The sequence below is a fragment of the Semicossyphus pulcher genome, unplaced genomic scaffold, assembly GCF_022749685.1.
Source record: "Semicossyphus pulcher isolate SPU_LCO1_2020_fin unplaced genomic scaffold, fSemPul1.0.p SCAF_14, whole genome shotgun sequence".
NCBI lineage: Eukaryota > Metazoa > Chordata > Actinopteri > Labriformes > Labridae > Semicossyphus > Semicossyphus pulcher.
Window position 1 is genome coordinate 1,914,981 of NW_027211648.1, and position 20,834 is coordinate 1,935,814.

Sequence of the window (20,834 nt, forward strand, 5' to 3'; positions counted from 1 at the left end):
GCGTAAGCTGTAACCACTGCAGCATCGTGCAGCCCTGCCTTATACCTTATTAGTTTAATCTCTACACAAACCAACAAGTTGCTTTTTTCTTCTCTGGTCTTTAAGCGAAGCGGAGCACGAGTGTTTAAAGTAACGTGGAGACTTGATTAAACATGATCAAACGGAGGCTCGCTGGCTCTGCTGTCAGTCCCTCTCACTGTGTTTCATGTGGGAGATGTGAGCTCAGAGAGTCAGCTGAGAACGGATCAGAGAAACACAAAGTGAATCACAAACCGAGTCAGTCTGACTCTTCTTCCACCGTCTGCCACCGATGCTTCGTCCTCTGGACACCCGGCCCGGGTCGTTTAATGAGCACAGCAGCACCGGGGCTATTTTTGTTTCACTGTAGTGATTTTTCACCCACCTCCCTGATGAGTCCTCGTCATCCGACTGAGAGAGTTGCTCCGGGGGATCCCTGCTCCCCGGGGTGCCACTCTTTCAAAAACTACAGCAGTTAGGAGTGAGTGAGGACAGAGGGCTGTGAGATGGACGGAGGACGTTTGAAGAACAACAGAGGCATCGAATGATCAATGTTGTTGTTGCTGCTCTGATCTGCTGCAGAGGAGATGAACATGAAATATTAAGACTGCTGCTGGATTGACTGACAGCAGGTTATCCATCTGTATTGTTTAGAGCACTATGGGCATCATTCTAATTATTTTATGGACTAAGCAGTGACACAGTTAGAAAACGAATGACTGATTATAGTCTGTCCCCTCGTCCTCTTTCAACACCGAGTTTCCTGTTTTGTTTCGCAGACGTGAAGCTCAACTCACTTCTTATTTCTCTGCGTGTGAGAAACATGAATGTCAAACAGACGGGGCATTGATCCTCGCGGACAGCTGAGCGTCTGTGGACATTACACTTGTCACTTTCTCTGAGCGTCACTGCAGCGTGCATCATGCACGACTCAGCAGGAAGTGACTTTAATCATTTTAATCATCCTGACAGCAGTTTGATTCAGTGTTTCTCCTCTCGTATTTCTTCCGTCTTCCTCTCCTCTTTTGCCTCCAACCGTTTCCCCTCTTCTCTTCTCTTCCTCTGACAACCCTCTGTCCTCACTTACCCTGTTACACCTGGGTGCTACCTATTCGCCTGTGCTGCTGTAAAGGGACAGGTTAGGAGACTGCAGTGCCGCAGTGGCCTAATAACACAAACAGAAGGAGATGATTTATTTCACAAAGAGGCAGCAGGTCCTACAGACTCGCTCACAGTGCAGCGTGTGCAGCTGATGAGATGCTGGATAGATTCTGCCTCGTTTCCTGTCAGTGCTGGTGCATCATTGTTGTGTTTGTGTAAATCATCTTAAAGCTGCTGCAATAAATATTCTTATAGTAATGAATCAAACAATCATAGAATCAGAATGATCACCTAAAAAGCTTTGCAGTAACTCTGAACCAATTATTTTGTTTTGTACGAACAGATTTGTTCACTCTCTCGTCATTTTGCACCATAGCAGGCTTGAATTTCATTTTCAAAAGCATTAAAAAGCCTGCTACAAAGTTCCTGCTGGTGCACAAATCAGTGGACAGACACATGTCGAGACTAGCAGCTGAACAAGTAGCAGAGGGGGGTTTTCTTAATTTTTGTTAATGCAAAAGTAACAACACGTTACATTTCTCAGGAGGTAATGCAGCAACATAACGGGTTACTTTCAAAAGTAACGTTACCCAACGCTCTTCACAGCTCCTTTTCGCTGCCCACAAGTGGGCAAAAATAAATTACAGGTTTAATTCTAAAATCAGTTGTTAGGAAAGTGAATCTGCTGTGAATGCACAAACTTTTGAAGCTCCTCTTCAAACAACAGGATTAATTAAAGGCTGGCGTACAGCATGTTAGGGTTTGTCCTGCAATAATGACCCACTTGCAGGACATTAATTACACGGCAACTTTATAAAGAAATCAATCATTTGACCCCAAATTATTATCTTGTCTTTGGCTAAAAACTTTATATTCTACATTTTGAACGTGCTCCAGTCATGTTTTAAGACATATTAGAAGCTCTGCTTGAAATGATAAGTTGTGTCTTATTATCTTATGGATATTTTTTTTCTTCAAAACACGTTTAATTACAGCATCTCCTCCTTCTCCCTCATTAAAAATCCCTGAATCTGCATAGGCCCCGCCCACTATGCAAATTTCCAACCGCCCCCTCCGTCGTTAAAATAAAACACGTCTCTGCCATCGTTTGCAACTTGTTGAAACTTAGCTAGCTTGAAATGTAGTAATCAGTAGTAGTAACGTTAACGTTAGTAATCAGTAGTGAGTTCGCAAAAAGGACGATTCACGCATCGCTGAAGTGGTCGCCATAGGTTACACATAATGATATGCATAGCGTCACCCCGTCCTTTAACGGGATTGGCTCCTCAGGTTTGTGACGTCTCAAACCTGCCAATCTAAAAACGTGTTGTTCAGCCTGTCCTTGGTACACTGCAGTTTAAAAGCAGACAGGCCCAGCCATGGAGATGATGCTGATGTTGTCCCTGATGTGTCTTGTAGCACATGAAGAACACCACATGGAGATGTTTACAGGGTTAAACTCTGGATTTTACCTGCAGGAGGTCTTTATGAAAATCAGCCTCCTCAGTTGTTATAATTCATATTAAACTGCACATTTCCATCAAAGTGCAGTGAGACAAGGTGAACGCTAACGCCTCACCTGACTGAGCTTTTCTGCCCCCTTACTGCCAAAGTGTGTTGATATTTTAGTTTAACTGTGAAGGGTTCTTTTCCCCTCTCTTGCTTTTTCTGCTGGATGTTTCTACGTTATATTTATGTTTTTAGGTTGCAGTAAACGGACATTAAAGGACTCATGTCTGCAGAATAACTGGACACGATGCTCTTGAGTCTTTGCTGAGAGCTGCGTCTGTACTTGAAAAAAACATATTATGCTGTAAATGAAAAATCACAATCGTCTTTGAACAAACCTTTCTCAGCTGAGTCCGGGGATAAAGAAATGTCATGAAAACCTGCTGCTCCAAACATGAACGCTAACTGTAAAGAAACATGCCGCTGTATGTTTTCAGATCTCTGAGCATCAGTTTGCCCTCTCCGTGTTTGGGATTGTCTTTGAGCTGCCGTGACTCCGTGTGACGATGTGCTTAATCACCATGACAGCCACATATGTCTGTGAGGACGGAGTTAGTTTCCCCCCCTGAGCTCCCCTCGCTCATCTCTGCTGCTGCAGAAACTGTGGCCCACTTACACAGACGGCTCTGCCCTCAACCACTGTCCTGCTCTTAGTTAATGTCTCTCTTACAATGAACACAGTACTGGATGCAGCTCTGATCCTGGTATCCTGGAAAAACTCTACTCTCTTCAAGATGCTAAATTTCCTCAAGCTGCTGCTGTCTCTTCATGCTGTGTTAAATTCAGACTCTTCCCCACGCTGACTATCTGCGGATCAGCTGGCAGAGCGATGTTGCCTGTGGCGGCTTTTATTTCTTATTCCAAAGCTGATTTATAAAGCAGATTTCAGGAAAAGATGGCTGCAACGATGAGAGAAGCAGTGAGCATCGAGTCTCAGAGAAAACAGGAAGGAAAGCCAGGAGGAAAGTTGCGTGAATATCTGAAGTAAAACCCCTCCACATGCATTGTCCTCTGTGAATAGAGGGATTGTGATTCTGGCTGCGTGCAGAGGAAGGACAGCCACTCTGATTGTTGAACAGACAGCGACAGCAGTGAGAAACTCTTCCTGGAGCGCTGCCAGGCCGCTGCAGGGCTGTGGATGTTCCAGGCGTGACACAGCAGGGACGCTTTGGAGCTCAGCCAGAGAAATATAGAGCGACCCATCAGAGCCGGAATGAGACTGTATGAGATGGGATGAGGGTCGACTACCTCTGATTGACTGATTACAGCAATGAAAAGGGGGAAAACTTGTTTACTTAAAGTGTGTTTGTTCCGAGGCTAAAATACTTGAAGCCGAAAACAACGCATGCGCAGGTGCACGAGTAGTGTAATGTTACTCAAATAATGACGTCAACAACGAGTACTCGAGTGCACGAATATTCATCCCAGTCACTACCCTGGTGTCTGTGAATACTTTGACTCGTGGAGAAAACTGGAGCATGGACTTCGTAAATATCACAAACAAACGGCACTCAAAGAGGCCACGCCCCTAATGCTGCATCACTTTAAGCCTTAATATAATGTAAACAGGTGAGCTGTATAAAGATTCTCCCCGTACAGTTGTCATGAAGAGAGAAATGAGCGATAGAGACCCAAACAGTTTTTTGTACCAGGCTGTAAACATGTTTATTTCTGCTGTAAAGTTTAACATGGGGCTCTATGGGGACTGACTCACTGCTGGAGACAGCCTCAAGTGGACACCAGAGGAACTGCAGCTTTTGCACGTATGCATTGATAATGATTAAAGGTCTCCACTCTCTGTCCATGGTGCTGAAACATGAACAGAATAGATCAGATGAAATATGTTGTACATGCAAACATTAGACCTTGTGAATGTGAGAGAGCTTTACGTCTGTTTAAACAGCAGCATATCAGGTCCTTGATGCATGTCACATCGACACCTGGCCATTCGTCATAACATGTATTATCCATATTGCCCATTGATGCTATTCAGAGCATGATCCTGAAATCTGGCTCTGATTAAAGCCTCTTTAAAGCTCGCCTCTCACAGTCATTCTTCACACTATACACTGATTAAGCTCTGATGTGCAGGTCTTCACTGTTTGTTATGTGCCTGTGGTACAACACTTGCATATTGATGCTCTGTGACTGCAGTCATCTGTAAATCATCTTCGTGTACATACTGTCGGCCTTGGAGCGGCTGCAGAGAGGATTTTCCTCTCCATTCAGCCTCCATCCCCTCAGACAGCAGCAGCGAAGTTTCTGTTACCTAGCAACCGGCGGTCCAGCACCTCCATTTATTTCACAGTGTTGCGAGGAGGCTCTGTGGACATCAGTTGTGCCAGAGGTAGAGAGAGAATCTCCCACGTCGCCTCTATCACATATTCGATCAAATCAATCAAATAGCTTGTGCTGTTTGTGACGATTCATAACTGTCCCCTTGTGTTCAGATCATCCATCCATATTCTATACCGCTGACCCTGTTAGGAGCCGATCGCAGCTGTCATTGGGCGAGAGGCGGGGTTACACCCTGGTCTCTAGTCAATCACAGGGCTGACGCATAGAGACGGACAATCATTAGCACTACGGTCACCAATTTGTCTAAAGAGCATGTGCTTAGTCTTTGGGAGGAAGCTGGCGTACTCAGAGAGAACCCACACATGCACAGGAAGAACATGCAGAACCCCGGATTTGAACCAGGAACCTTCTTGCTGTGAGGCGACAGAGCTAACCGCCGCACCACTGTGCCGCCGTGTTTAGATCACGTTATGGGAACATAAGTCTCGGACGCTATCGGCCATCGTCTGAAGATATATCTTCTTGGAGTTACGGCAAACTTCTCGGTATTTCTGGTGCAGCCAGCGATTAGCGATAAACGACTTCCAGCCAGGACTTCCTTTCCCGTGTTCTGCATTGTTTACAGTCCAATTAGCAGCTCGAGAAGCGGCCATGTGTTCAGATCAAATGCGATGCAAAATAAATAAGATTGGGGTGCAGATTGCAGATTGGTAAAAAGTCCAAATGAAGCTTTGTCAGGTCTGTCCTCAAGAGGAGAAGAAAACGACTTTAAAATGACAAGGGTCCATCATTCCTGTTGCGTTCAAGGAAGGCGGGAAATCTAAACGCTGATTGGCTTTTGTGTCAAGAAGATTTGTTGCTCAAGTTGAATTTTTGATCTGAAACAGATTTTTAGCTGCACTTACACACAGATGTCTGTTTATGGAGAGATTAATAAACCATCGTCTGACCGGTGATAGGAGCCGGGATGTCGTTCTGCTTGCTTATGTTTTGCACACAGACTGTTTTTCCTGCATACGCCAAAGCATGCTGATCCTTGATTGGTCAATATTACTTGGACAAACTACAAACAGAAACCAGAATACTTCCCGTACCAAAACTCGGTCCTACAGATTCTGTATTTTTATGTCCATCCATCCATTTTCTTCCACTTATCCGGGGCCGTGTCGTGGTGGCAGCAGGCTTAGCAAGGTGACCCAGTCGTCACTCTCCCTTTCCAGCTCCTCCTGGGGGATCCCGAGACGTTCCCAGGCCAGACGGGATATATAATCCCTCCAGCGAGCTCTGGATCTGCCCTGGGGACTCCTCCAACGGAAGGCGCCCAGGAGGCATCCTAACCTGATGCCAGAACCACCTCAACTGGCTCCTTTCGATGTGAAGGAGTAGCGGCTCTACTCCGAGCTCCCTCGGGATGTCTGAGCTCCTTATCCTCTAAGGCTGAGCCCAGACACCCTGCAGAGGAAACTCATTCGGCCGCTTGTATCCACGATCTCATTCTTTCAGTCACTACCCAAAGCTCATGACCACGGGTGAGGGTTGGAACGTAGATCGACTGGTAAATTAAGAGCTTTGTCTTCAGGCTCAGCTCCCTGTTCACCACGACAGTCCAGTACAACGCCCGTATTACTGCCGACGCTGTACCGATCCGTCTGTCAATCTCACTCGTGAACAAGACCCCGAGATACTTGAACTCCTTGAGGCACTCTACATTTCTACGTAGAGGGACAGATGACGGGAAGATCAATTCTGACTACAGAGAGGGCAGCGATAAAAGTCCCTGTTGTATTTTGCGTCTCCTGAGACAACAACAGAATCACCAGTTTAGATCATCTTGTCTCATCTCTGATGTATACGGCCGTGCTGACGGCTGTTCACGCGGCCGGCGTGTGAAAACAAAATGTCACTTTCCTTCCGTTAACGTCAACAACAGGATCGGATGAGGATGTCCCGACAGAATCCTCTTCCTCCCTTAATCTGTGTGCGAGCCGACAGAAGGGAAACATCGAACACTTTCACAAACCTGGTCGCTTCTCTTCATCCATTAACAGCCTGGTTTAATCCACACTTTCCAGTCTCCTTCCTTTCATCCTTCTTCTCTTTCTTTGCCCTTTCGTGTAATTTCAGTGACGCCTCTTCGCCTCTATCTCTCTCCTCTTTCCTTTATTTCTCTCCTCTTCTGTCCTTTGTCTCTTTTTCCCTCATTTATTCTTGCTTATTTGCTGCCCTCTGTTTTTGCTCATTCCTTCCTCAGTCCTATTTATACTCTACAGCACTCGTTTTCTTAATTAAAACATCGTTGTGCATTTTACCCGCTCCGTAGCTGATGACAGGAAAAGGGCGATGATTTACATCTGATTATCTTCTGTGTGCTTGTTGTTGTTGTTGTGTAAGTGCATTAGACTTGCAAAACTTGACTCCCTTACGACTGTTTCTTCTTCTTTTTTTGCCCTTTTCTCCAGGTGGTTCGGGATCAGATCTCGCACTGTACGGTGAAGCTGCGTCAGACCACGGGGCTGATGGAGTACTGTCTGGAGGTCATCAAGGAGAACGACCCCAGTGGATTCCTGCAGGTACAGTGATCCTCTACTGAAGCTTTCATGTCCAAAGTTACAACAACTGAGGACTGCCAAGTCTTTCCCAGAGCTTCCCACCTTTTCCGATTGTGACGCCTTCACATGAAGCAATGTTTCCTTACATGTCTGTGCTACAGTCAAAACATTCTTTCCCAGCATGTATGTGCTTCTGCAGAACGCAACATAAACCTTTATTTGCCTTCTGGTCATTCTTCCTGCACGTGTGCTCCCTCAGCAATGCACAACAGCCCTGTGTGATTTCATTCTTTTCTTAATACAAACCTCATATCACATCACAGGATGTATTTCACACAGTGTGCACATTACTAGCCAAGAGCTATTTGCAGAAACGCATTCAGTCTGCATTACAACAACATGTCTCCTAAAACATGAGCAAAACAGAGACCCCTGGTGGTCAAACTACGCCAGTGCATGGAGTTGAATAAACAGACAAAATATATCACATGACACAAGCATAAACCATTATTTACCCTCTGGTCACTGCTGCTCCACCTCTGCTCCGTAACATCCAGAATGACAGAGTAAACGCTGCATGAGTCACCTGCAGGGCGGACTTACGCAGAGCAAAAAGGTGCCAAAAAACTTTTTTAAAAAGTCAACACAATGACGCCATCTGTGCCGACCATGTGTGCTCCAAAGCTCGCCAAGACGTTAACCAGTAAGGGTGAGAAGTGACCAGCATAAAGCACTGAATGCTGCTGCTCCAGCCGACCTCTCAGTCTGGTTTCAGGCCTTCTTAATGAGAAGTCAAAACCGAGCTGGAGGAGGAAGAAAGTTCTTTCCTTTCATTGAGTTGCATTTAGTTTTCTTTAATCATATCTTCCACTGCACTACTGCCAAATCTGTCTCATTGTATTTTCTCGTTTGATCTTTTTAAATCCTATTTTTGCGCCTCTTCTTATTTTGCTTTGTGTTTCGTTCATGTCTTGTCTCAGTAGCTTTATATGTGGTATATAATTCTCTTTTATTTATTTGTTTTAAAGCACTGTACAGCATACATTTGGCGTAGCAGACATAGGTGTTCTTTCTTTCTGTTAATCATCCTGTAATCCCTCAGCTTTGTGTTGTAGCCGGGGGCTCCTGGAGCCGAGTGCACCAGCTGGGCGTACGCCTGCGTGTAACGTTACGTCCGGCCTAGAGCTGAAAGTCACGACAGACTTTAAATGACGCCGTGTGCACCTGATGCCCTGTTTGTGTTGCACATTCAGCGCTTAGCGAGTGTTCACGTGGACGCTCATTATAAGACCAGACGCAGCTATGACCAGTGTCAGCTTGGTGCACTCGGTGTAAATTGGTATCATGAAGTCGGTCGTAGCTAGGAGATGAGGCATATTTCTTTATGCCCAGCTGGTGCGCTCGGCTCCTCGCCTCCAGGTTGGGTGGAGTGATCCATTGTTCAACAGAACAGCCAGAAAACGAAGCTGAGAGGATTTTCTGCTTTAAAAGCTAAACTATTCAAACATTTTGATTCTTTCAGCAGTAAATTTAGTGACTGAGTTTTAGATAAAGTTGACTTTACTTCTACGTGAATCCACACGTGAAACGATGATTCATGCCGCAGTTCGTTTGACGGCTTTCCCTCGTTAAACTCAAAATGACCTGACATCTTTGACGTTCAACAGTTTGGTGGTCAAAAACACCTCAGTCCCTCTGACAGGATGAGCGAGTACAGCATCCCAGTGTTTCAGTGTTTGTGCAGGGTTTTTATCATCAGGGGAAAGCAGGTTTTTATGTTTTGCAACATTTGCTGGTAATTAATCTGGAAAAAAGGATTTGGGACTAAAAAAGGGAAATGTCACTTCTGAACCCATCGAGAAAAATGTTCTTTCTACATGTTGAACAAAGAAGTCTGAATTATGATTTCTTATTTAGTAATTATAAAAATACAAATTGTATGTGTCGTTCAGGAGAACAGGATGATATTGTGGAGATGATCAGAGTTTTCATTCTGAATGAATTTATCTGACGTTGCTCTCAGATCTCGGACGCTTTGATCCGGAGGGTCCACATGACAGAGGGTCAGTGGGGGAAGGGAACTCTCACCCCCAGGATGACCAGCGACTTTGACCTCACCCTGGACAGTGGACCCCTCCTGCAGACCATCCACCAGCTGGACTTTGTCCAGATGAAAGGTACAGACGCCTGAGGGATTAAAGCAAGAGTGGGCTGCTTTTTTATTTTATCTCCGGGAGTTTGAGCCTCTTCAGATCTAAGGTCTCCATAGAAATGTTCCTAACCCCATGACGGAGCTGTTCTGCAGTCGTCTCTGAGTTGAGAAAGAGTTTTCCTTTCCTTTGAACACACAACTAACTCACACACTCATCCCCGACCCTGTAATCCTGTATGTAGCATCTTACTGGATGTATTATGGACACGAACAGAGTTTAGTTTCAGAGAAGGTCTTCTTCCTTTGAGTTTGCTGTTGCAGTAGGGACTCACATTCGACCTTTACGTCATCTCCGTTCACATATTTATTTTGTAAACATGAAAATAAATTCAGAAGCAATCTGACCTGGCCGTGTGCAGACGTGTGTGTTGCTTTGTGCAGTTCTGTACACACAGGTTGTGTTTGATGAGCGCTTCTGTACGTTACTCAGAAGGTTCAGTGTTTGTGTTCATGACTGGAAAGATTAAACATTCATATATTTATTCATAATTGAATTCATATGATGAACATTGAACATTGCACGTGTCGACGTCTCCTCATATCTCAGCTGTAACATGGCCTGGTTCTTCTCCTCCCTCTCTCAGTCCCGGCTGCTCCCATGCTCCAGCTGGAGGAATGCTGCACTCAGAACAACAGCGCCACGTTGTCATGGAAACAGCCACCGCTCTCCACCATCACCGTGGACGGATACATCCTGGAGCTGGACGATGGGAACGGGGGGCCTTTCAGGGTGGGTTTCCCTCTGCAGGTACTCTGTTTGTCTCTGCCGGTCAGGATTTATCCGTCCCCTTTATTATGAAGCAAACAGTTTGACTTTTACAGCACCGACACGCTGGATCTTTGTGAGATTACAGGAGAAAAAGTGCAAAAACAGGCCCAGTTAGAGTCATAATTCACCTTTACAGAACACTACCCCCCACTCTCTCTCAACAAAGGCTCCTTCAGCTGGTGCCAGCGAGGACACCAGCTCAGCCAGGGGAATGTGAAAGCAGTGCTTTGTCGAATGGATGTGTGACGGCCGTACCGCACAGCTCTGTGTGATATGAGAGTCATGTGACACACTGCAGAGAGGCATTGAATGACACGCCATCAGGAGAGAGGCTCTGTAATGCAGCTGTCAGCTGGGATGATCCCACAGGAAGTGTGATCTGGCATCAAAGCAGTGTTCATACCCTCTCAGAGGTTCACCATGTAATCCATCCACCTCAGATCCCCCACTCCTCCATAGGCGGCGGCCCCTGCTTTGTTATAATGGCAACTTAAACCTCCTGAACAAAACCTCAGTACAATAACAGAGGATATCTGAGAGCGACCTGTAAAGTTCCCTTATAGTTCAGGAGACCGGCTGACTGTCATAAGCATCAGTCTGAGAGATCGTTCTACGTTCTTTAAGAAGAAATAACTTTAAAAGCTCCGCCCCTTTTTAACATATTAAAGTCTAAGTGACGTTTCCAGTAGATCTTTCAGCTGGTAGCCTGTAAATGGATGGTAATGGCTGCAGTGTTAGCTTATAAGGAAATGCAACCAATCAAAATGCGTCCACTAAAAGTTCTTGTTGTTTCCACTGACAGGCTCAGATTGTTATTCTAAGTGTGTGACAACATGACAGAAAGGATCCCTACAGAGATAGACCTTTTTGTTACAGAGGAAGATGATTGTTTTAACCACACACAGACGTTACATCGCTCTCTGCACACACACCAGACTCCATTGCCAAAAGCAGCAATTTAGCTTTGCACAACACAGGAGCTTCTGCTGCCTTGATTTGTTAGTTGTTTTGTGTTAATCTCCAAATTTAGTGTTTTAAATGGTTAGTTCGAATCCAACACAATATCAAAGTGAAATAGGCAGCGATCAGACAAGAAACTCCCATGTGGGGTAAAATTACTGTTTTGTCCATGGAGTTTTGTGGTTATGAAAAAAAGCGATGTAACTTCTGTGTGTCCACAATTTGCCCAACAACTATTTCCCAAATTTGCAAAGGAACTTTTGTCTTTCTCCTTTTCTACTCACTGACTCATTGAGGCTCGCCAACGCAGCTCCATGCCGAGCTCGCCGAGTTGTGTCCCCGCGTCTATTAATACTCCGGTGTGGGCTGCCTCGCCCACGCTCAGTTGTACAAACTCACACTCTTCCCTTCTACGCTCACCAGCATTTCCAAAAGGGACACTGCTTCAGAAGCAGAGGCGGCAGGGTTAAAAGAGCCGGACTGTCGACTTCTGTGTCAGCATTACGCACTTGATGTATCTGCCAGCTTAACAGGAAGCACTGTGTGTCTTTACAGGAAGTGTACGTGGGGACTGAGACCATCTGCACTGTGGACGGGCTCCACTTCAACAGCACATACAAGTCCAGAGTGAAGGCCTTTAATGCCAGTGGAGTGGGCCAGTACAGCAAGACACTGATCATGCAGACCTCTGAGAGTACGTAGAGCATCATATCCTCCTCCTCCTCCTCCTCCTCCTCCTCCTCCTCCTGCTCCTCCTCCTCCTCCTCCTACTGCTCCTCCTCCTGCTCCTCCTCCTCCTCCTCCTCCTCCTCCTCCTCCTACTGCTCCTCCTCCTCCTCCTCCTCCTCCTCCTGCTCCTCCTCCTCCTCCTCCTCCTCCTCCTGCTCCTCCTCCTCCTCCTCCTCCTCCTCCTCCTTATGACGTTGTTTTCTTTAAGGGAAAATGAACTCTTAAAACAGAATTCACTCATTTATTCCTTTGTCTTGGATAAGACGGTCGATATTTTTTTGGATAAGGCTTCCAAAAGTTAGATGTCAGAAAGAAAAGAATGAGCAATCTTAGGGCGGGATCACACCAGCCTTGTTTAGTCCGCTTGAACCGAACCCTGGAGCGTTTGTCACCTCTGGTGCGGACCAAACAACCGGACCGTGGTCCGCTAGAAAAGACGGGTCTCGGTCTGTTTCCAAACGAACCACAGTCCGGTTTGATTCTAGTGAGAACGTAAACGGACTTAAAGCAGGACCGAATACAGGAAACAAACTATAAAACTGTGCTTTGCAGTGTTTACGGGTGCTGACATTTGCAGAGACATGCAGCGAGATGAGTAGAGGACAGACGTGGGGGAGCGGCGAGGAAATAGAAATATCAGCTGACCAAACAATTTCACAAATGCTCGTGGAAACGCACGAGAACACGGAGGTGTTCAAACTGCTCAGTGAAAAACTAAAGGAGAGTGGAACTGATCGATCTGTGGAGCGGTGTCGGTTAAAAGTAAAAAACAAAACATTTAAGTCCTCGATCATGTTGAGTCTGATTGATCAGTGTGCTCTCTTGTTTTGTTTACTTCAGGAAATTCTGACCAATCGGAGAGCAGTTTCCTCGCGCATCAAAACGTTTGGTCCGCTGCTAAAAGCTGCCGTGTGAACACAAACCAAACAAACCAAAATGCAACTTTGTAACAATCTGGTCTTTGATTCGGATCAAACAAACAGACTTCAGGTGTGAATGCGCTCTGAATGCACATTAGGGGCGTTTCACACCTGACTGTTTGGTCTGTTTAAACTGAATCCTGGTGCGTTAAGCTGGATAGTCCGGTCGGCTGGGGTGGTGGGAAAGCAACCTTGAACTTTGGTCCAGAATTTGGTTCACTGTAGGTTAGAAGGCGATCGAAAACCAAACGTAGGAAGTGAACCAAAAAACAAGTGCATTGTGAGTTGTTAACAGGTGCTGACACTTGCAGACAGCCACACAGCCAGGCAGCAAGATGAGTAGAGGACAGACGTGGGGGAGTGACGAGGAACTTCAGGGAGTTTTCCCACCTGGAAATTCTGATCAATCAGAGAGCAGTTTCCTCGTGCATCCAAACTTTTGGTCCGCTGGTAAAAGCTGCCGTGCGAACACAAACCAAAATGCAACATTGAAACAATCTGGTGTTTGATTCGGACCAAACAAACAGACTTTAGTGTGAAAGCAGCCTAAACGTCTCTTTTCAAAGCAGCAGGTCTGAAGGAAAGCTCGGCTGAACAACATACGATATGTAATAAACTACATCTGAAGGGCAGAATCGTCATGCAGCATGTTCTCAGTACACTTTATGATTAAAAGAAATCAATAAGACAAACGTAAGGCGAGTAAATAAAAGTTTAAATAACTGTAATGATTTTAAACTGTCGCAATGTTTTTTAAATTATTTGTTTGCTTCCTGAGTCAACATCCAAAGTCTGGCAACAAATCGGATCCGTTTCAGGATAACGGTAGGCTTTTCAAAATAAAAGTCCCAAAATCCATCCCACAGAGCGACGTGATCAGACAAGTCATTTCAGTTGTTTTCTGGAGATCTCGATCTTATTTATCTCGAGATAACAAAGCTGGTTTTGTCGTGATGACGGGTTCGTTTTCTGTCGATGTAGAAAACAGGACAACAGGCTGCTCACTGATGTTACAGAGCAGGACATGCCATGCTGCCATTGGTCACACTAATGAGGGAAGTTGAGCCTGTTTCCATGTTTGTTTGGTGCTTCTGCAGCTCTGGGGAGACGAGTTATGATCATCTGACATGACCATGTCCACTTAGGGCTTCCGTAGATATTATGGTGGATTAATGGCCGGTATTTCTTCACAGCTCTGATTACAGGAGTTTCTTAGTGATCGTCACTGCCTGAGGCTTGCTTACCTTCCTCTCTGTGGGGATCTGCTGTTCATTAACAAAAATACATCTCGCTTGATACCATGATCTTTAGATAATAAATTGTTGCTGCCCAACTAAAACCTTGCATCTTCAGAAAGAGGTCTTCTTAAGAATATGGGGGGGGAAGAGAATTTATTTGCCCTCTTCTTTGGCAAAAGCATTTCAGCTTATTTCAGATGGAAAATAATGCATTTTGATTTTTCAATTATGTGTTTAAAGGGTTTTAAGAATCTGCGGACGCAAACGTCCTCACCCTCTTTTATCTTTCTCTTCACACAAGAATAATGAGAGCAAATCCCAGTCACAAGCAGGCCGTGAATTCTGTTTAAAGGGTTTGTTTAAGCTTTTAAAGCAGGTACATCCAGTAGCAGCTGGCTCCTGTTTAATCCACCCACGTGCTTGCTTTCCCATTAGTTAAACGCTGCTCTGCATAGACGGGGAAGCTTGTCATCCCTGAGTGGAGCTGAAAGGCTCAGACAGCCTCTCCACCAGACACAATCGGGACTCAGCAGCTCTAACCAATCTGTGCTTTCTCAAAGATGGGACCTCCTTCACCCTGACCGGACCGTTGCTTTTATTTCCCCCCTGGAACGACAGAAAAGTGTGAATTTCTCCATCAGAACAGTCTTTCTCTTTGCTTTGTGTTTGTTCTTTTCACCTGATCTGTTTCTAGGGACTCTTTGTTTTGTATTTGGGGTCTCCTCTCTGGTGTTGAACCAGCTTCCCTGATCCGACCTGCTTTCCCCCCACTCCTCCACCCCTCCTGACCCCTCTACGCTGTCTGCTTCCCTGCTGCACTACGCTCTCCTCCCCCTCTTGTTTTCTCCCCTTTTTCCTTTCTTCCTTTTCTCCCCCTCCTCCCCCTTCATTTCACATTTCAGCTGGACTCCCTCCATGCGATATTCAGTCTATAGGCACAGGTATGGATTGCTTTCATTGCTGAGTGTTTCCTCTCTGATCTCCTACCGGTCATTTCCTGTTCCATCGGTGCCGTGTTCACTCTGGAGCCAGCAGGTGGGCAGTTTGCTGCTCTGTGGGCTGCACTTATTAAAGGTTCACTGCAGTCTTCTAATGAATGCCTTTGTTTTATTTCCTGGGGGAAATAAAGCTACGTAATGAAACCTGACTGCACATAGTGACACCACTGAAAGCTGTGTGGAGCCCACAGGAAGCAAACATCCCATCTGTTAAACTCCCACATTTCTCTGTATTCAGAGCTGAGTTTCTACACTGTCATACCTGAGTCAAACCGTCGGCAGAATGATTTGCATTTCATTTCGATAGCTCTCCGTGAAATGTGCAAGAGCTCTGAAAACATTAAAGGTCACCTCACAAAACAAAGTGGTATCAGTCCATGCAGGTGGTTTTGTTTATTAGCTGATGTTCTGTCTGCACCAAAACAAAATACAATCAGTGTGAATATTAAATGTTTATGTGCATTAAATAAATCTTTGGGGGCGACGAAACATTAACATATTGTCTTACAGTTCATTCGTTTCTACGTTCTAAGAACCAGTAGGCCACGAGAACTTTTTCTGGGAAACATACAGCAGCTCCGTCTCTGCCAGTTCATTGTGTTCCTGTGAGTCGCTCTTAGACTGGACCCTTCTGTAGGACAAATGTGCCTTAGGAGACCCTACCCGAAGCTATTACCCTCAACAATGCTGCTCTCAGGGTCACAGGGACACCCAAACCTCTCAGCCAGGTTGAGCCAGCGTTTCAGCTGGGTGGCTGGGGTCAGCCTTACAGAGCTGGGGAGGAGCTCGAGAGGAGCTAAGGCCTCCCGGGCGCGCCTCTTTGGCTGTTCTCCTGTCACGTCCGACTGGGGGGAGACCCCAGTAGACACAGAGCTCGCTGGAGGGATTATATATCCCCTCTGGCCTGGGAAAATCTTCAGATCCCCTAGAAGGAGCTGGAAATCATTGCTATGGAGAGTGACGTCTGGGCCATCCATCCATCATTCACACACGTTCACACCTACGGGCAATTTGGAGTCATAGATGAACCTAACGAGCATGTCGGCGAACCCGGAGGAAACCGGGAGACGGGAAGATGCAATGCAAACTCCACACAGAAAGGCCCCATACATCTAAACCAGGGTTTGAACTAGGAACCTTCTAGCTGTGAGGCGACAGTGCCAACCACTGGCCCACCGTGCAGCGCCTCCGGCCGGGCTAACTTAGTAAAACTTCTGCCTCTGCTGCTCGTCCCTGCATGAGCAGAACAAAATGGAGGGATGGATGAATTCTTATGGTGAAAAACTGACAAATATGTGCATATTTATGCTTCAGCAGAAACAGAACAATATGATTATTGATTTTGGAGTCGTGACTTGTTTACCCAGTGAATGTAAATACATCATTCACTGCTCTTGTATCTCTTGGTTTGGTCTCCTCCAACGACTGAGGGAAATACGAAGCTCTTTAGCTGCTGAACTCGCCGCCAGCTAGTCACTAACTTTGATCTTGTAGTGAGGAAAGGGTTAAAACCTGAAGAGTTACTTCTTCACATAAGACACAGTCATGTGACAGATTGCATAATGAATAATGATAGATATTCATTGTCCAGAGCAGCTTTAATTAAACTCTTTCGGGACGTGTTTCTCCTCAGTTACGTCCAGGCCTTCGTCTCCACAAACACGCACTGTATTACTTTGTATTACTAATAATAAATAACTTGGTGTTGCAACGTTCATGCACAGATGAGAGTTCTTAACAAAACAAGATCAGATCTAAACAAAGCATCCGTACAAAAAAGCAATGAGAGCAAAGTAATGAGAGCGCTACAACATCCACATGTGCATCCACAGTATATGAGGGTAATTTGCAGACTGTCTGACACAGGTGTGATATTAGTAGTTATGCTTTATAATTGTTACACTTCTTCTCTGTTGCTTTGGCTCATTTCCTTTAAAAGAAGTTAAGTTCTCAGCACTGAAGACACGTCTCCCTGAACAGCTCCTACATGCAGCGAAACACTACAGCGAACCTGCAGAGGCTGTAACTCGCACTACACCTGTACTCCATGTGTCGGAATGATGTTGTTGTGTCAATAGTTTAGTCAGTGGAACCAAACTGTCACGTTCCTTTGAAAGTGTGAAAAACCACAGTGATGAAAATGTCGAGCTGTTTTGTCAGAATGACTTTTTACGTGTTCTTCATTCGCCTGATTCGTCTTGTCCTGCATTGTTTGACGGCTAAATGTTCCGTACCAGACGGCTTTTTAAGAGGCAAACTGAAGGAACTAAAGTGAAAAATCTTCAGTTTGATTTCAAGAGACTTTGGGGGGGATTCGATAAAGGATTGCGTGGCTTTTGTGCCGGCTAAATCTGTGCATGAGACAAAAGCCATCCTTCTCGAAGCCCACGCAGAGAGTTAAAGGCTCCCCAAACAGCGCTGCAGAGCACCAGTGCTCCTGTGCTGTTTGTGCTTATTTAAATGAGTCATTAAACAGACATTCAGGGAAAATTCGGCACCTTTATGCTCGTGGCAAAAAGCGTGTAATTCACAAACAGCAGCGCTAACAGCACCGTGCAGTTAGAGTGAAAATATGACCGTCTGCAGAGAGCTGGTGGGAGCTGCGGCGCAGCATTATAAGGGCTGTCACGCTCCGAGTTTACGCTGATCATGGCGACAGTTCAACCTTCTGTGTGATCAAAAAATGTTTGTCTGTAAAAACATTCTATTTATGTTTTGTCATTTTTTTTATAACTGGGAGATCAATCAGTCCGGATCTGTGCGAGGCGCAACCCCGGCACACGTGCACACTTTGTCCACATGTGTGGAGCCGTTACACAGGACTGTTATCTGGACGAGCTGCTGTTTAAAAAGTGAAGCTACGTTACAGACAGTTAAACTAGCAAACGCCTGTCGAGTCTGGACTTTACAATAAACTGTTAGAAGGGCTGCCCCCTCCTCATCATCGATCAGTGCATGGAGCTGAGATCCGTCAGTGTGCAGCTCAGCTAATGCCTGAGAGAGCGGAGGTGCAGACAGCTTCTCTTCACAATCAGACACAAAACAGGAGCAAACTGCACGGAGCTGCGACACTGTGTTTGTGAATATCATCAGTGCAATCTGCTTTGTGAATCCGACCTTGACACAGAGCAGATAGCGGGTGCAAATGATGCCCAGTTTATGGAGCTATCAGCGGCCGCAATTCATTCTTAGTGAATTCCCCCCTAAGTTTTTACAGTCCACTTGCAAAAGAGCAAATCTCCATATAGTGTGAGGAAAAGCGATTTTTGTGTATTGTGTTTCTGCAGTGGTCTCACAGCAGAGAAGCCAACAAACAATCTTACACCTAAATGTGCTGCGACACTTGTAGACGCATATATAGAACGAGAAATGATCTGTCTTTTATCAGAGAGCTGTGCCAAAGCAACTGAGAAAGCTGTAAGATTATAGGGATGAAGGTAAAGGTTAAGTTTTATAGTGAGATGCTAAGAATGATGAATCAATCATCTCACCTTCTCTCCTCTCATCAAGTTATCTCTCAGTGTATCTTCACCTCATGTAACCTGCAGCCTCTACTTTCACCTCCCTCCATCGTGACATCATGATCGTTGCATCCGGCCTTGCTCTCAGTGAAACTATGATGCTAAACACACATGCGTGCTACTATTCCCGTGTTTGTGCACAGTCGCTTGGTTCACCTTCGACCCCGCCTCGGCTCACCCGGACATCATCCTCTCCAACGACAACCTGACGGTGACGTGCAACAGCTACGACGACAGGGTGGTCATGGGTAACTCCGCTTTCTCCCGCGGCGTTCACTACTGGGAAATGACCATCGATCGCTACGATAACCATCCCGACCCGGCCTTCGGGCTCGCTCGAGGTGACGTCCTGAAGGATGTGATGCTGGGGAAGGACGACAAGGCCTGGGCCATGTATGTGGACAACAACCGCTCCTGGTTCATGCACAACAACTCGCACACCAACAGGTAAGAAATCAGATGCTTCATTTACTCTGCTCGGTGCGGATCAAAGCACTCATTTCCCCCCCAAAAGTACCTCGTACTTCTTTTTTATCACCTCTGCCAAGCTTCCAGGATGTAATAACAACATTGTCTCCTTGCTGCAGCAAAAATCAAGAACTCCATCCCTTTAATATCCTCCCTTTCTCCTGAGTTTGTGTCCTGTAAAGAAGTCCAGAATGTTTCAAGCAGTGTTGCTTTGAAAATCCACTAAATGACCCCGCCTGCATTGAGGGGGGGGCTTTCTTCAATGTAAATCCAAATTCAGAAAAAGTCTCTGGTACTGAAAGCGAGTCGAGCCAGGCAGCGGAAATGAGGCAACGTGATGCGTGTGCAACCGACCGCCCATGTTCATACGAATGATGAAGAGCAGCTTTTAGATGCGTCTTTTACACCTTTACTAAAGTGAAAGAACGAATTAAACAACTTAAAAATAATTTGTCAACCAACAGGAACTTTCAAATCGTACTAAAGTAAAACTACAGAAGGATTATCAGCAATATATTCCTGACGTTTCAAAGGTAAAAGTGCAGCAAATGGCTTCTGAAAGTGTTAGATTATTCAAAAATAAATCATTCGCTCATGTTAAAACGTCATTTGGAGTTAACTAGAAGAGATTTCTCAAATCTCTGCTTTTAATATGAAATTATTAATAATTATTTCTCTTAAAAAGATATTTGAATGAAACCGTCTGAGAAGTTGGAATGCTTAAATGTCACAGACATCTGAAACATGACGAGAGGTTTCTGTAGGACGTGTTAAGGAGCAAAAGGGCTGTTTAAACCTTTAAGATGTGTTGTTTTTATAGCAATGTCTATGTTTTTATGTTATATCTTCATCTGAAGCTGAACAGTAAATGTAACGGACTAAAAGCACAATATTTGCCTCTGAATGTGGTGCAGCAAAAAGTAAAAAGTTTCCCTGAGAGCAGCAGTTGAGTAAACGGTCTCAGGACAGATTTAGCGTGAATATCTTTTGAGTTAATTTCTGTGTGTGTGACGGTGCAGGACGGACGGAGGCATCACTAAAGGCTCCACAATAGGAGTGCTGCTGGACTTCACTCGCGGGATCGTCATCTTCCTCCTCAATGACGAGCAGCAGGGCCCGGTGGCTTTTGAAAGCCTGGAGGGCGCCTATTACCCGGCCATCAGCATCAACAGAAATGTCCAGGTACAGAATGACGTTTGTTCACATTAAATTTAAACTGCTTTTGTTTCAGAGTTGGATGATTCTGTGATGAATTGGACAAATTGAATCCATGTCATTGATTAGTTTCAAGTTGGTTCAAAGGAAAACTTTTGATTTGACTCTCATTTAAATCGATTACTATCCCATATGTCTGAATATGAAGCTTCAGCTAGCAGCCTGTTAGCTTAGCCTGGCTCTGTCAAAACCACAGACTGTAATAGTAATGGATGTAGTCACTGTGATGTCACCCATCTGTTTAGTCGACTGCCTATTTAAAGCCTGGAGTTCTGACTTGTATTTGTTATTTGGAACAGGAAGTGACCATATTTGGACGAGCTGAGGAG

The 20,834-nt window shown here is 45.3% G+C and overlaps 1 protein-coding gene across 1 annotated transcript in view; it reads left to right on the top strand.

Moving 5' to 3' along the window:
- trim9 (tripartite motif containing 9) overlaps positions 1–20,834 on the top strand; it is a 49,911-nt gene that overhangs the window by 21,758 nt on the left and 7,319 nt on the right. The window contains exons 4-10 of the mRNA XM_069661530.1: positions 7,386–7,496; positions 9,499–9,652; positions 10,272–10,417; positions 11,972–12,110; positions 15,206–15,244; positions 18,966–19,269; positions 20,310–20,472. Coding sequence (XP_069517631.1) covers positions 7,386–7,496; positions 9,499–9,652; positions 10,272–10,417; positions 11,972–12,110; positions 15,206–15,244; positions 18,966–19,269; positions 20,310–20,472 — 1,056 coding nt within the window. The remainder of the gene's footprint in view (positions 1–7,385; positions 7,497–9,498; positions 9,653–10,271; positions 10,418–11,971; positions 12,111–15,205; positions 15,245–18,965; positions 19,270–20,309; positions 20,473–20,834) is intronic.